The sequence below is a fragment of the Cottoperca gobio genome, unplaced genomic scaffold (assembly GCF_900634415.1).
Source record: "Cottoperca gobio unplaced genomic scaffold, fCotGob3.1 fCotGob3_196arrow_ctg1, whole genome shotgun sequence".
Classification (NCBI taxonomy): Eukaryota; Metazoa; Chordata; class Actinopteri; order Perciformes; family Bovichtidae; genus Cottoperca; species Cottoperca gobio.
The window spans coordinates 36,762-52,500 of NW_021166837.1; the positions used below are offsets into that span (position 1 = coordinate 36,762).

General features: G+C 44.8%; 1 protein-coding gene across 1 annotated transcript in view; it reads right to left on the minus strand.

The window, feature by feature from the left end:
• Positions 1-115: 115 nt before the first annotated feature.
• The window catches only part of LOC115004840 (laminin subunit alpha-1-like), a gene marked incomplete at its 5' end in the record, with an annotated part of 21,375 nt that continues 5,751 nt past the window's right edge, over positions 116-15,739 (minus strand). Inside the window, 36 exons of the mRNA XM_029426542.1 lie at positions 116-867; positions 1,060-1,273; positions 1,712-1,845; positions 2,027-2,180; positions 2,691-2,840; positions 3,061-3,250; positions 3,445-3,551; positions 3,819-4,002; positions 4,102-4,296; positions 4,386-4,537; positions 4,824-4,976; positions 5,416-5,530; positions 5,615-5,756; positions 5,909-6,053; positions 7,147-7,297; positions 8,171-8,295; positions 8,389-8,542; positions 9,070-9,203; positions 9,317-9,460; positions 9,942-10,096; positions 10,179-10,361; positions 10,487-10,603; positions 11,067-11,169; positions 11,414-11,531; positions 11,618-11,781; positions 11,877-11,978; positions 12,098-12,308; positions 12,392-12,548; positions 12,687-12,798; positions 12,967-13,065; positions 13,158-13,300; positions 13,416-13,609; positions 13,696-13,785; positions 13,857-13,975; positions 14,071-14,211; positions 14,498-14,612. Of these exons, the coding sequence (XP_029282402.1) occupies positions 692-867; positions 1,060-1,273; positions 1,712-1,845; positions 2,027-2,180; positions 2,691-2,840; positions 3,061-3,250; positions 3,445-3,551; positions 3,819-4,002; positions 4,102-4,296; positions 4,386-4,537; positions 4,824-4,976; positions 5,416-5,530; positions 5,615-5,756; positions 5,909-6,053; positions 7,147-7,297; positions 8,171-8,295; positions 8,389-8,542; positions 9,070-9,203; positions 9,317-9,460; positions 9,942-10,096; positions 10,179-10,361; positions 10,487-10,603; positions 11,067-11,169; positions 11,414-11,531; positions 11,618-11,781; positions 11,877-11,978; positions 12,098-12,308; positions 12,392-12,548; positions 12,687-12,798; positions 12,967-13,065; positions 13,158-13,300; positions 13,416-13,609; positions 13,696-13,785; positions 13,857-13,975; positions 14,071-14,211; positions 14,498-14,612 (5,242 nt within the window). The remainder of the gene's footprint in view (positions 868-1,059; positions 1,274-1,711; positions 1,846-2,026; positions 2,181-2,690; positions 2,841-3,060; positions 3,251-3,444; positions 3,552-3,818; positions 4,003-4,101; positions 4,297-4,385; positions 4,538-4,823; positions 4,977-5,415; positions 5,531-5,614; positions 5,757-5,908; positions 6,054-7,146; positions 7,298-8,170; positions 8,296-8,388; positions 8,543-9,069; positions 9,204-9,316; positions 9,461-9,941; positions 10,097-10,178; positions 10,362-10,486; positions 10,604-11,066; positions 11,170-11,413; positions 11,532-11,617; positions 11,782-11,876; positions 11,979-12,097; positions 12,309-12,391; positions 12,549-12,686; positions 12,799-12,966; positions 13,066-13,157; positions 13,301-13,415; positions 13,610-13,695; positions 13,786-13,856; positions 13,976-14,070; positions 14,212-14,497; positions 14,613-15,739) is intronic.

Here is a 15,739-nt window from a genome sequence, read left to right on the forward strand (position 1 = left end):
ATACGTAATGTAATAAATTGAAAATATTGAATCAATAAATGTATTTATTTTCAGATTATTTTTACTGATTCATGTAGAAACCAAGTTACAGAGAGGTGAAAAACAGAAACAATAATCGTCCAACAGCCTCCAGACTTTATTTTAACATTAACAACATGGATTATAATCCAAAAGCCCGCCCCCCTTAGTTACTGTTGCTAGGTCGGACAAATTGAACGATGTTGCTAGTTCATCTAGCCGACAATATCTTCTATCTCAGGTAACTTTTCCCAATGGGATGTTAAACGTTGTTTATTACAAATAACACCAAAAGTTACTTCCAGAGATAATATAAGGGAACATTGGCCCTGATGTTTTCTGGCTAACGTTAATTAATCTTAAAAAAATGTCAGCAACCAACCTATCTGTCCTTTTCCAAAACTAACATTTCCTCAGAAAAAAAACAAACAAACCGGGCCGACAGTGATCCGACATTAGGCTAACTCCTCTTCGTGTAGCATTGGCTATATGTTAGCTAGCTAGTATTTAGGATGTGATTTTACATAGTGATGTTAGCTTTAAACAGACATAGCATATCGGACTATAACAGGAAGTAGAAATGCTAGCTCAACTGTGATTGGAGCACAGAGTGAAAAAGGGCGGGCCTTAGGGTCAATACTCATTTAATCAAACTGTGGTGTATGTGGGCCAATCAGAGCTCAACTGGGCGTTGCTTGGCAGCTGGACACGAGTTAGGAGTTATGCCCAACAGGAAGTGGCCAGAGCTCAGATCCAGAGCGTCACTCAGGTGAGACTTAATGAGCTGCAGGTTCCTCAGACAACCTGTGAACCTGGAGCTGATAGACAGGCAGTTCTGTTTAACACCCACTGCACCAGAGAGAGAGACAGGTGGAGAGAGAGACAGTGGGAGGAAGAGAAAGGGGTGGAGAGAGAGACGGGGAGAAAGAGACGGGGAGGGAGAGATGGGTTAGTATGAGTCATCAACAGACGTCATAATGCTTTTATTCACGTTTCCCTGAGTTGTAATGACATGTTTGTCAGTTCAGGGTAGTTTCTCACCTGGAAAGCCGCCTACGTAAACCGGGTTATTGGTCTCAGCAGAGGTGGATTGTGGGTAAGGGTTGGGGGTGGAGTAACTCCGCTTGTCTACACTCAGACTCAGGGTGTGTTTGGTTTTTCTGGCCAACAGGCGGTGCCACCGTCCATCACACAGCATCTGATCAATGGAATGTACCGACACTCGCCCCGCCCCGTTATTCACGTTAAACACCACCTGAGGAAAAAAAACTTTTTATATACAACACACACACACCTCCCTGTACTTGTATCTTTGTGAGGTGTCAGTTGTTGTCTACTACGACAAACTACACAGGAAAAAAACATATTAAAGCAGGCAACGCCAGTTGTCGTTCCTGATCTGAGCCAACCCCCAACGACGGTTGGGTGGGTATAATCGAGCTGACATCGTATAGTCTGAACTCTAACCCAGGGGTTTTCAAATTCTGAGACTGTGGGCCTCCTTTCAGCTTGGAAAAAGACCTTTGACGACCAAAATCTAATCAGTTCATCCTTCAGTGTAAGTGGATGTTTGTGCCAAATTTGAAAAAGTTCCCCCCAGGTGTTCCGGAGATATCACATTCACGACAATGGGACGGACAACCTGAAAACCTAGGTCCTCACTATGTGTCAAGTGCAAGACACACGCACACACCTGTCCGTTGATCATCTCCAGTCCAATGGCGTCGACCTTCGCGCTGCTGATCCCCAGAAACACTCCTTCTGATTGGCTCGTTCGAAAATCCAGAGACACTGACACGTCAGACCCGACCTTATAACCATCACGCACTGCACACACACACACACACACACACACACACACACACACACACACACACACACACACACACACACACACACACACACACACACACACACACACACACACACACACACATACACAGATAAACACGATGTTCACATGTCAGATTAAAACAGGATATGTTTTCTCTCTATATGTTCGACTCACTGAGGGCGGCGTATCCACTGCCGTTAAAGTAACTTCCTGTCTGGTCGTTGGTGAAACAGGAAGTGACATCTTGCTGCGAGGCTGGCGAGGACAGATCCAATGCGGCTCCGTTCAGACTGACTGAGCGAACACAACCTGGGAAACTGCTGCTGGCCTGAGGGACGGGAACAAGAGACAGGTGTTCAGAACCTCCTGCTGCTGTTTTACTTTAATATATATTTATCTATACATCTCTAAATATGTAATTATGTGTACTTGTGGTAAAGGCCTTTTCACACCGGGGGCGTTTCTGTTCTATGCGATTAATTCATACTACAATATGTAGTTTTTCTCGTAAATACTTTCACACAGAACGTGAATATTATGCAGGGACATAGCGTCATGTTTTTCTACCCTGTGTAAAGGATTAACATCAGGTCAAAACGTTCACTACAGTCGTGAAGCCGAGGGTCATGATGAGGATTATCCTTCCTTCTTAACCTTCCTTCTTACCTTTCACAATAAAAGCCCTACACATATACACTGTAACTGTTTACCCCTCAGAACATTTCAACAGGAAACTCTGTAAAATAGAGAACAAGCTGAATCTTGCTGAATGTTTGTTCTTCACACCCCCGCTGTGCAAAGGCTGTTATTGGTTCATAAAGAATTTAGGAAGTCGCACATTAATCCTCCTGGTCGTGTGTGTGTGTGGCAGTCCTCCCAGGTAAAGTCGGTTGTCCACGTCCAGCTGGTTTCCTTTCACAGACACAGAGTCCGGACTCAAACCGTCGACAGAAACCGACACCGACCGCCGGCTGACATCGGCGCTCACCTGACAGAGAGTTAAAATATTATTATTATCAAAGCATCATGTGAATGACCAAATATGATGTTGATATGCAAGCTGAAACAGTCGGAGACATGTCTTTGTCTCTCAATGTTTTCATAAAGGTTAGAGAAAAAGGAAATCATGTGTAAAACTCATATTAACTCACAGTGTGTGTGTGTGTGTGTGTGTGTGTGTGTGTGTGTGTGTGTGTGTGTCAACTCACAGCATGCCACTCTCCGTCGTTAACAGTGACAGATGAGGTTATGGAGGCGGGACCTTTCCCCAGGTCAGCTGACATCATCAGTCTCCCGGCAGTCAGTCTGAGGACGATGAAGTCCGTCTGTTTGGAGTCAGAGAGCAGGACGATCAGCCCGTCCAGAGCTCGGCTTCGAACCGACAACCTCACCGACACACTGAGGACGAAGAGACACAGCAGCGTCAGACAGAGAACAAATTACTGTAGCCCCACCCTGACTGTAGCCCCTCCTCTCCCTGACTGCAACCCGCCCCTCCCTGACTGTAGCTCCGCCCAACAATGAATATAGTCCTGTCTATTTCTGACTGTAGCCTAACCCCGTCCGGGGCTCCCGTCGTCATGGAGACTCACCTTCTCCTGACAGTGTTGGGGTTGATGATGAAAGTCACGTGACTGTGTTTGGAGGAACCAAACTGAACCGCTGACGGCAGAAAGGTTGGCTCAGCCTCCGACACACACTGCAGTAAACACAGATCAATAACTAATTATCTATAACCTTGAGTGATAATCTATAACACAGAGCGATAATCCGTAACACTGTTTGATAATCTGTAACACTGAGTGATAATCTATAACACTGAGCGATAATCTGTAACACTGTTTCATAATCTGTAACACTGAGTGATAATCTATAACACTGTTTGATAATCTATAACACTGAGCAGGAATCTATTTATACTGACCAATATAAAGAAATAATAATCAATAATAAATGTAATGATTACCGTTAGTGCTCCGGGTGTCAAGACGCTCAGGTGTGTGTGCGGGATTGCAGGTAGGATGGCGGGGTCAGGTGTTGATTCTACATCCTGGTCATCAGGCAGCACCGCCCCCTCTACCTTCTCCTTCAATAAGCAGCTGTTGAGCTCCACCCCCTCATACCTCAGAGCTCTTGATAGGTCGACGAGCCTTGAGGGAGCCGCCAATCAAAACAGTTAACCAATTAGAAAGAAAGAAAACTCTGCATATGTGTGTGTGTGTGTGTGTGTGCGTGTGTTTGAGACTTACTCTCCGCCCACCACCAGGTGTTGGATGCAGCCTCTGAACCACCTGGACACATCCTGCAATCTGAGTGGCAGACGAGACTTCTCCCCTGATGGCAGCCCACCAATGAAGTAAGAGGCTGGAGACAAACGAGAAAATCCGCCCGGCAACAGAGAGACAGACTTCAGGTGTTTCTCATCCACCTGCACGGACAGAGACCTGAGAGACAGAAAGGTAACAATAATAAAGACAAGTGAGACAGTAAGACAGCAGGTGAGACAGGTGTCTGTTTCCATGGTAACACCTACTTCCGGTTGATGGTGATGATCACAGAATGTTTTGTTCCATCACTGAAGGATCCGCCATCCGGTTTCACCACCATCACCCTCTGAGTGACCCCACCCACTTCACCAAGTTCCGCCTCCAATGCACCTGAGAGCAGGTGGACTGACAGGAAGTGCTGCACACACACACACACACAATGGTAGGGTTAGTTTACACATTGACACGGAGTCAAGTGAACGCGCTATAGTTCCTTTATAGCCTAACGTTAGCTTTTTACTTTAAAAAAAATGTAAAGGCGAAGATTATCTTGCTGAACTCATGGGCTTGTTTATGGAGGTAAGCAGGGTAATGCTAACTTCAGGGTCGGACTACAGAAATACCTCCGAAGAGATACAGGATTATGCCTGCAGCTCTCTATAACAGCTGGTCTACAGGTGTGTCAAATGACCAGTCTGTCTCACCTGTCTCTGTGTTCGCTTGTCACTGAAGGCAGCCAGCAGGACTCCTGATTGGTTGTTGGTGGAGAAGGAGAAGAGAAGCTCCGCCTCCTGGCCGAGTGATGGAGGAGCGATCTGAACGAAGCCTCCGGCGAGCACCGACACACTCCGCACCGCCTGGTGACCAACGAAGGTAATCGAGTGTTGACTATTTAGTAAACATGTTTACATTGACCCAATATATATAACAACTTATTTAACAGCTCTGATCATATTCACGCATAACTTCCTGCTTGTGTTTCATAATAAATACTCACCCTAATACTCAACCTGATATTTATATTTTTATGTTACAGCAAAAGAACATATGAAGTAAAGTGGCGAGTACTAGTATATTACAGTGTGTATTAGTATTCTCAGTGTGTATTACTAGAGTAATAGTTAAATAGAATAAAATAGAATAAAAATAACAAAGTGGTTGATAAAAAGTTGTAAAAGTGTAAAAGTGAATATTGCACATGGGATAGATCGATGTGTATATATATATATATATATATATATATATATATATATATATATATATATATATATATATGTGTTTATATGTGTGTATTACCTCGAGTACGCAGCCCTTCCTGACTCCGTACGCGTCTCTCAGCAGGTCGAAGTTGGACCGAGCGATCTCCACGTTCTTTATGCAGCCCACATACGACCTGGAGACAACATGTCGCCTAGCAACCACACACACAGGTATAAACAGTCAGACAGGTAGTAACAGTGAGGTGAGGACCCCTCCTGTGACATCACTGACTTACCTGATTGGTCGGGAGGCAGGAAGTCCTCCGATGTAGATCGGGTCGAGTTCGGAGCGGTTCAGGTCGGAGGCCGTTCCAGGAGACTCCGCCTCCAACACCTCCTTGTCTGATGATTGGTCGGCTGCCATGATGGTAAGGTAACCTGGACACACAGGTAAAAGGAACATCAGTACTATAAAATACTGCACAATTACTACAAGATATTGCAGTATTGCAGTACTGTGTTTCAGCACATTAACAGCATTATTGCAGTACTTTAGCAGCAGTATTGCAGTACTTTAGCAGTACTAGTACCTTTGCGTTTGTTCCTCAGCAGTGTGATCTTGTACCACACTCCTGTGTTGTACTTCCTGCTGGAGGTCAGGATCAGAGCTCCTGAGCCGAGGTCAAAGGTTAGACGGATACGCCCTTCCACCAGCTCCATGGACAGGAAGTCCCTCTGGAGGAGAAAGGAAGTGAGGTCATGTCTCTTCACAATAAGAGCCTCAAGTCAGAAACTCTGTGTGTGACTAGACCACCAACTAGAGCATTGCGCTCCCAGACTGCAGGGTTACTTGTAGTTCATAGAGTGTCTAAGAGTACAATGGGAGCCAGAGCCTTCAGCTATCAAGCTCCTCTCCAGTGGAACCAGCTTCCAGTTTGTGTTCGGGAGGCAGACACACTCTCCACATTTAAGAGTAGGCTAAAGACTTTCCTTTTTGATAAAGCTTATAGTTAGGGCTGGCTCAGGTTTGCCCTGGATCAGCCCCTAGTTATGCTGCTATAGGCTTAGACTGCCGGGGGACACCTCCCTGCTCTCTTCCTTCTCCTCCTCTCTCCTCCCCTCCCTCTCTTCTTCTCCCTCTGTATGTATGTTACTAACTCATCATCCGGTGCATCATCCCCGGAGTTTCTGTGTCTCATGTGGCAGGTTGCCTCTGATAAAGTTTACGTCAGGATCAGGAATCGTGGCTGCGCCTGCTGCCCTGGTCCTGCTGGACACCGGGAAGCCTTTTTGACATTTTTCTGGATTCATCCAAACTTTCTCTTTTTCATCATTTTCTGTCAAATGTTGTATTTGTACTATGTTGTTTATCCTGTACATACAACATCTATTGCGCGTCTGTCCGTCCTGGGAGAGGGATCCCTCCTCAGTCTCTCCCTGAGGTTTCTTCCATTTTTCCCCCTTTAATTATGGTTTCTTTTAGGAAGTTTTTCCTTGTGCGATGCGAGGGTCTAAGGACAGAGGGTGTCGTAACCTGTACAGTCTGTAAAGCACACTGAGACAAATGTATAATTTGTGATATTGGGCTATACAAATAAATTTGATTTGATTTGATTTGACTGACTCTTTCATTCAGAGGATTTTAAATGATTCATGTCTGTTTCCTCCGAGCTAATATCAGTACAAAGAGGCTGGCGGAGAGAGACAGCATAGGGGCACAGAGCCTACGCGTTCACGCAAAGTACTTTAATCAATTATAATAATTGTCAAAATCCCTGTTGAATTTGACTAGTGTGTGTGTGTGTTTGTGTGTGTGTGTGTAGCGTACAGTGTTGTTGGAGGCCAGGTACAACAGTAATCCGCCCGGCGACAGCGTTTTAAACAGAAGCACGATGGAGGTGAAAGTCGCTCGCAGAGACTTCTGAACCAATGAGAATCCTGATCCATCAAAGTGAAAGGACGTCTCCTCCGCCTGGGGACTGAGAGACAGACAGTTGGAGAGACAGATAGACAGGTAGAGACAGACAGGTAGCGTGGCAGGTGGAGAGACAGACAGGTGGAAAGACAGATATACATATTTTACTACCTTTAGCTTAGCGAGCTGTACTTTCTTTATAGTGTTCATATGTGGAGAACAAAATGTGTAAATATCATAAACGTTTCTCACAGAGCTCATTTTCTGCAATATTCCAAAATTCAACAGAAAGTCCCACTGGATTACTGTGGAGGGAACCTGGGCGATGCTAACTTCAGGGTTGGACCACAGACATACATCATACCTGTGTGATACACCTGTCAAGATAAACCTGTAGTGATGCACCTGTGGAGATACACCTGTTGTGATACACCTGTAGTGATGCACCTGTAGAGATACACCTGTAGTGATGCACCTGTAGTGATGCACCTGTAGTGATGCACCTGTAGATATATACCTGTACACCTGTAGTGATGCACCTGTAGAGATACACCTGTAGTGATGCACCTGTAGAGATACACCTGTACACCTGTAGTGATGCACCTGTAGATATACACCTGTACACCTGTAGTGATGCACCTGTAGAGATACACCTGTACACCTGTAGTGATGCACCTGTAGATATACACCTGTTGTGATGCACCTGTAGATATACACCTGTAGTGATGCACCTGTAGATATACACCTGTACACCTGTAGTGATGCACCTGTAGATATACACCTGTACACCTGTAGTGATGCACCTGTAGAGATACACCTGTTGTGATACACCTGTAGTGATGCACCTGTAGAGATACACCTGTAGAGATACACCTGTAGAGATACACCTGTAGTGATACAGCTGTGTGTGTGTGTGTGTGTGTGTGTGTGTGTGTACCTGCTGAAGCAACCTCCACACTCTCCCTCTCTGCTGTTGTAGTTCCACAGTCCGATGTTTTTCTCGTTGAGCGACGCTTCACCCACACATCCCTGGAAGGTGGAGGATCCCAGTGGAGCAGGGTTCTGACATCACACACACACACACAAAGTTATCAACTGTACACCTGACGTGTGTGTGTGTGTGTGTGTGTGTGTGTGTGTGTGTGTGTGTGTTACCTGTGTGCGAGATCCCAGTCCTCCGATGTGGATCACCGTGTTTCTGTCGATGTCAAGGACTCGTGACAGTCCCGGGGACATCGCTATTACCGCAGGCAATGGAGCGGACTCCGACTCCAGCTGATGGACGGACAGAGAGCCGCGTGCACCGAACCTGTGGACATCATCACATCACCAACACAGCGTTCAAAGCAGTGGTCCCAACATGAGGGTCAGGACTCCACAGGGGTCTCCAGGGTTTAAATGCACACCTTTACATGTCAGGCCTCAGCTGTCATTTATTTTGTCGGTGCTTTGCTTCGTCTTCGGGGTCACATTGATTTAAAAGTAAAATAAAGTTTTATGTTTTTTATATATGATCTGTCTTCTAAGAAATATCGCGCCAGTGGTCAGAACATTAAAAACAGTGGCATCGTGTCAAAAATCTGGCATTTAAAGGGTTAAAATAATGAATGAATATTTGGTATTTAGCATCAGGACTAAAGTTGGTTCAAATATTTAATTAAATAATATATATATATATTTTTTGGCACGTTTTGATGCAGCAGCTTTTTTAAAGTTTGACAAAAGTTAATAACAAAGAGAAAAAAATTCTGTTTTCATTTCACACCACATGAAGTTCATGAGCTGGGACCAAAAGCTCCAGAACTAAATGATGAATATTCACATTAACGTGTTTACCGCGTCGCATTGATCCTGGTCCATCTGTTGTTGGTGATGTCCACGGCAGGAAACTCCAGCCTGGTGCTGCCAGAGCCCACGTCCCACACCAGAGACACTTTCCCAGCATGCATCTCTAACACCATGAAGTCCACCTGAACACAGATCAGACCTCAGACTGTGTGTGTGTGTGTGTGTGTGTGTGTGTGTGTGTGTGTGTGTGTGTGTGTGTGTGTGTGTGTGTGTGTGTGTGTGTGTGTGTGTGTACCGTGGTGTTGCTCCCCAGGTAGAACAGCAGGTTCTCTGCTCGTGTCGTCTTCAGGATCAGACTCAGCGTGTTGAAGTTGCTCGACTCAGAGTTCGGTCTGTAGGTTCGAACACAGTCTCTGTCCGCCTGCACTGCCACCTTAATCTGAGACACGGCAGTGTGTATTAGTCCGTGTATGTGTGTTTGTGTGTGTGTGTGCGTTTGTGTGTGTGTGTCTGTGTGTGTGCATTTTAGTGATGAAAAGTAATAAAAAGTCTATAGTCTGTGTGGGCAAACCTTTCTCTGCCCGATGTCGGTATGTGTGTAATATATTAAAATAAGCTGGCAACACTGCAGTACGTTAGCTAGTAGGCTACATGACCAGGCTGCTCGGACCAGCTAGTAACAACGATGGCTAACATGTGATGAAAGATTACAGGAATGTCGGAAGTAATATCCCACATATTCGTATATGCGGGTACATTTTATTATTATTTATTATAATATAAATAACTTTAATGTGTCCCCATAACAAAAACACAGACAGGAAGATAATAACATCTAAAACATGAGTGTGTGTGTGTGTGTGTGTGTGTGTGTGTGTGTGTGTGTGTGTGTGTGTGTGTGTGTGTGTGTGTGTGTGTACCGAGGCGGCCTGCCTCCTGGCCTGATCGATCAGCTCTCTGATGTCCGACAAGTTCTTGCTCAGAGTTTCTCCCAGCATGCTCAGCGGCTTGAACCTGTCCATCAGACGCTCTGTGCGATGCTCCGCCTCCTCCAGCTTACTCTGCGCTTCATTGGCTGAATATACAGGAAACAGGAAGTGTTACGACCCCTCAAATCTTTTTCTTTTTTTTTCCTTCCTGATCTGATTCTGACTGACCTGCAGACTGTGTGCGGGTCACCAGCTGGTTGGTCTCCCTCACTGTGTGGTTGGTGTTTTCCACCACAGAAGAAGAATTCTGCAGCTGCTGTCTGAGTGTGTGCAGCCGATTCAGTGCATGCTGCAAGCCGGAGCGTGCTGCAGCAGCCTGCTGGTGAGCCTCCTGCAGCGCGGCCGAGGAGCCTGATGGGAAATGACCATTATTACGTGTTCCACAAAAAACATCCAAAACATCTAAAACACACTTCCACATTTGGACACATAAACACTTCCACACTTCAGTGCTGGGGGAGCCTGTTATGTCTCACCATTAGAGAGGCTCTGCAGCTCTCTGATTGGCTGCTGGAGGAGGAGGGTGGAGTTACGAACGCTCTCTCTGACCAATCCCAGCCGGCTGGTCACCATCGACATGCTGAGCTGCAGGCCTGCAGGAAGTTACATATATAGAGTCTATATATATAGAGTCTATATATATATATATATATATATATATATATATATATATATATATATATATATATATATACATATATATATATACACATACATACATACATACATACACACACACACACACACACACACACACACACACACACACACACATATATATATATATGGAGTGGACATATACATACATATATATATAGACACACATATACACATACATGTGTGTCTATATATCAACAGCTGATCCCTGCAGAAGAAGAGGAGGTGATTAAGAAGCTGCATCTGAAGCTCAAACGATTAAAACATCTGTTTTAGTTTCATGTATTAATGTAGGATCTTTATGCAAGTCAATATGTATTCTGCTTTACACAGCTGCTGTCACACCTCAGACAGGAAACATTTTAGTTTTATGAGAGAATATAAAATGTGAATAAAAACCTGCAGCCGTCTCGTTGACAAGTCGACTTTCTTCTAAAACAGCAGAGCTGACTTTCAGTTTGGCCCCACCCTCTACTGACAGCGGCTGCTCTGATTGGACGGTCTGAAACACACACACACACACACACACACACACAAAAGAACACTTTAAAGGTCACTCATTCATCTGAATGTTGCAGGGGGCTGTTGTGATATGATATATATATATATATATATATATATATATATATATATGTATATATACACACACATTATATATACAAATACACACTGTATATACACACATACATAAATACATACACACACACCAGAGTGTGTCACAGGTGTTTTTAGCCTCACACACTCACCATGTTGAGGGCGAGGGCGGCAACCTGCTGGGCGGTGTCAACTTGATGTGTGATGTCACCGTCGAGCTGAACCAATCTGGTGCCGTTCTGAGAAGCATTGCACACGGAGGACAGAGCTCTGAGGGAGACAAAGAGTTTACATGTTACACACAGCGATCTGACCAGCTCACTGTTCACCATGTACAAATAAAGATCAGCCGCTACCTGTGCAGGGAGTGGGCGTGGCTCTGCAGCATCTGGGCGTGGCTTTCTGCACGGTAAACGTTCTCCAGAGCGTCGGCCATCTTTAGTCCAACCACCAGCGTGTTCACCTGTTTCCTCAGCAGGGGGCGCCACTGATCCAGCTCCCCGCTGAACACTTCCACCTGCTGCACACAGCCGGGTACATTATTAATATTATACAGAAGTATTAATATTACACGTCAGTGTTAATATTAATACAATACAGGAGTGTTTGTCTCACCGTGCTGCTGTTTCTTAACTCCTCCGTCAGACTGATGGTGTCCTCTAGCATCAGCTGACTGTCCATAGATGCACGGGCCCTCCCCAGCTGCTGCTGCACAGACTGCAGATAACAGTAATTATTTACGTTAATAGTTAATAATAAAAACAGCTGCTGCTGCACAGACTGCAGATACATTTATTTATTTATGTTCATAATTAATAATAACCAGCTGGTATCACCTGGTACATCTGCAGCCGGGTGTGTGTGGCGTCCAGCAGAGTGTGTGTTTCTGTGTTTCTGAGTGTAGCGTCGCTCAGCTGTGTGTGTCCGTGCTGCAGCGTTTCCATGGCAACAGTGAGGGAGTAGGAGAGGGGGCGGAGCCTGTCGTGAACCGCCACCCTGCTGGACAGGAAGTCCTCCTGCAGCGAGTGGACGAGAGACTCTGCAAGACTGCAGGGAGATAGATTAAACAACATCTATGAATAATTAAATAATTTAAGTAAAGTATTTTAAAAAATATGTTAAACACACACCTGAGCTCCTGATTGGCCGCAGCGCTGGCGACTATTAGATTGACAGCTCTGATGGTTTCCAACATGGACACCACCTCCTCCAGCAGATGCGTCTGATTGGCTGAATCATGCTCATCCACTGAGGTCTGGTTGAGATGTCCCGCCTCCCTCTGAAGCTCTGGACAAATCACATTTCAGAGTTGTTGTTTTTATAACTTAATTAGTTAATTGGTTATGATTTCACTTATGATGTGTTTGTGGTGTCATCATTGGTCAGTATTATTATTAAATATTATTAATAACTCCTGTTGTTTACCCTGGATGCTATCCTCAAGGCTGCTGATGCTCTCCAGCAGAAGTGCACCCTGGGAAAGGCTCTTGTTGGTGGACACGCCCACTTTCTTCAGGTTGTTAGACAGACGTGGGACCTAGCCAATCAGGACACAGGAAAAATGTCAACCTTTATTTAATCAACTACCACAATCCCCTTTATTTCATATATCATAGTCTATGTTTACAGATGTTTTATGTATTTAATGTATTATAGTCTATTTAGTTTTATGTAAGGAGCCTTTAACAGAGGGAACCATGGGTACCTGCTGCAGCAGAGTGCTAATGTCAGAGGTCAAAAGATTCATCTTGTCCTCCAACGTGGAGAGACGCAGAGCGACGGAGTTGCTTTCTAAAAACACCACCTGTACGAACCACAGCAGGTAACGTGTTATATAACACATGGAGGAACACACAGCAGGTAACATGTTAACATGAGTCTTTGCAGTTTGTTTACCTGGACGTCTCTGGTCTGGTTTTCCAGCAGCACCAGCTGGCGGTACGGTGCCATGGCAACACCGCTGAGGTTGACAGACAGGAAGTTGTTGTGTATTTTTTCCAAGTCGTCTAAAAGAACGCCGGTGCACTCGTCATCACACGCTGGAGTCAGAAAGACAAACATACATCACCTTTGATAACCACGGACACATTACTGAAAGGACCTACCGGGCAACATGTGCATGCGTGTGTGTCTGTGTGTGTGGTTGTTACTCACACACACACTCTCCTCCCTGCAGGACGTGCCTCTCGTCACACCGGTCACATGACTGACCCCTGACCCCGTCCTTACACTCACACTGTCCACTCAGAGCGTCACACAGCAGCCGAAGCGAGCCCCACACGCTGCAGCTGCACCACGAGCACACGCCGCCTTGTAACGACGGGTTACCATAGTAACCCACAGAGCACCTGCATGACGACAGAATAAAAGTTGCATTAAAAACAGACAAGCTGAAATGTAAAAGTGACCCCTAAAGTAAAAGTCAGTAACTCACCTCTCACAGTATCGGCCCTCGTATCCCGTCTGACAGGCAGAGCAGCGGAAATCACCAAACGCCCCTTCTGACACACAGGAGGGACTGAAACTACACACACACAGTTAGAATATAATATAAATATAATAAATGAGTTGAAGATAAACAGTGTGCCGTGTTACCTGTTGTCCCGTAGGGGGCAGGCGCACATCGAGCAGTCACGGATGGAGCCGCTGACGTTCCCATGATACCCTGCGGCACACAGCTCACAGCTCGGCCCGCTAGTGTGATGCTGACAGTCCTGGACAAAAAAATAGAAACATAATTTTACTGACTTATTGACTTTAACCGGCCTCTATGCGTGTTGTTGTGTGTTATTGTGTGTTAGCGTTTTACCTGACAGGCTCCAGTCTCGGTGTCGCAGGTCTCACTGTGGTCGTTGCAGCGACATCGAACACACGGACGAACAAACAGCAATTTCTGAGTCTGAGACGACAACTCGGACAAAGGCTGACGGAAGAAACTTACAGCACACTCCTGCAGACAGACAGGAGAGAGACAGACAGGTGAGACACATACATGTGAGAGACAGACAGGTGAGAGACAGACAGGTGAGACACATACATGTGAGAGACAGACAGATGAGAGACAGACAGGTGAGAGACAGACAGGAGAGAGACAGACAGGTGAGAGACAGGTGACATATACATGTGAGAGACAGACAGGTGAGAGACAGACAGATGAGAGACAGACAGGAGAGAGAGAGACAGACAGGAGAGAGAGAGACAGGTGAGAGGGACACAGGTGAGAGATAAACAGTTACCCGACAGGACAGCCCGCTGTATCCAGGCGGACAGGTGCAGGATTCGATCTGTCTGGCCACACCCCCCTCTCCTGACTCCGCCTTCACTGCCGTCTCCATGGTGATGTTAGAGATCCTTAAAACACACAGGAAATGACATCACTGCTGCTACAACCATACAGATTGCAGGAGTATATATATATATATATATATATATACACACATATATATATATACACATATACATATATATACATATATATATATACATACATATATATATATATATACATATATACGTATATATGTATATATATGTGTGTGTGTAAATATATATATATATTTACACACACATATATATATATATATTTACACACATATATATATATATGTGTAAATATATATATATATATATATATATATATTTACACACACATATATATATACACACACACTCACACACATGTATATATATAGCTCTGAAAAAATTAAGACCACTGCAAAATGATCAGTTTCTCTGGTTCTACTATTTATAGGTATGTGTTTGAGTAAAATTAACACTTTTGTTTTATTCTATAAACTACTGAAAACATTTCTCCCAAAGTCCAAATAAAAATATTGTCATTTAGAGAATTTATTTGCAGAAAATTACAACTGGTCAAAATAACAAAAAAGATGCTGATGTTGTTTTCAGACCTGGAATAATGCAAAGAAAAGAAGTTCATATTCATTTTTAAACAACGCAACACTAATGTTTTAACTTATGAAGAGTTCAGAAATCAATATTTGGTGGAATAACCCTGATGTTCAGTCACAGCGTTCATGCGTCTTGGCGTGCTCTCCACCAGTCTGCACGTTACTGTTCGCCACTCCTATGCCACTCCTATGCCACTCCTATGCCACTCCTATGCCACTCCTATGCCACTCCTGGTACAACCATTCAAGCAGCTTGGCTTGTTTGATGGCTTGTGACCATCCATCATCATCTTGATCACATTCCAGAGGTTTCCAATGAGGTTCAGGTCTGGAGAGTGGACTGGCCATGACAGGGTCTGGATCTGGTGATCCTCCATCCACACCTTGATTGACCGGGCTGTGTGGCGTGGAGCATTGTCCTGCTGGACAAACCAATCCTCAGAGTTGGGGAACATTGTCAGAGCAGAAGGAAGCAATAGTTCTTCCAGGACAACCTTGTACGTGGTTTGATTCATGCGTCCTTCACAAAGACACATCTGCCCTATTCCCGCCTCGCTGAAGCCCCCA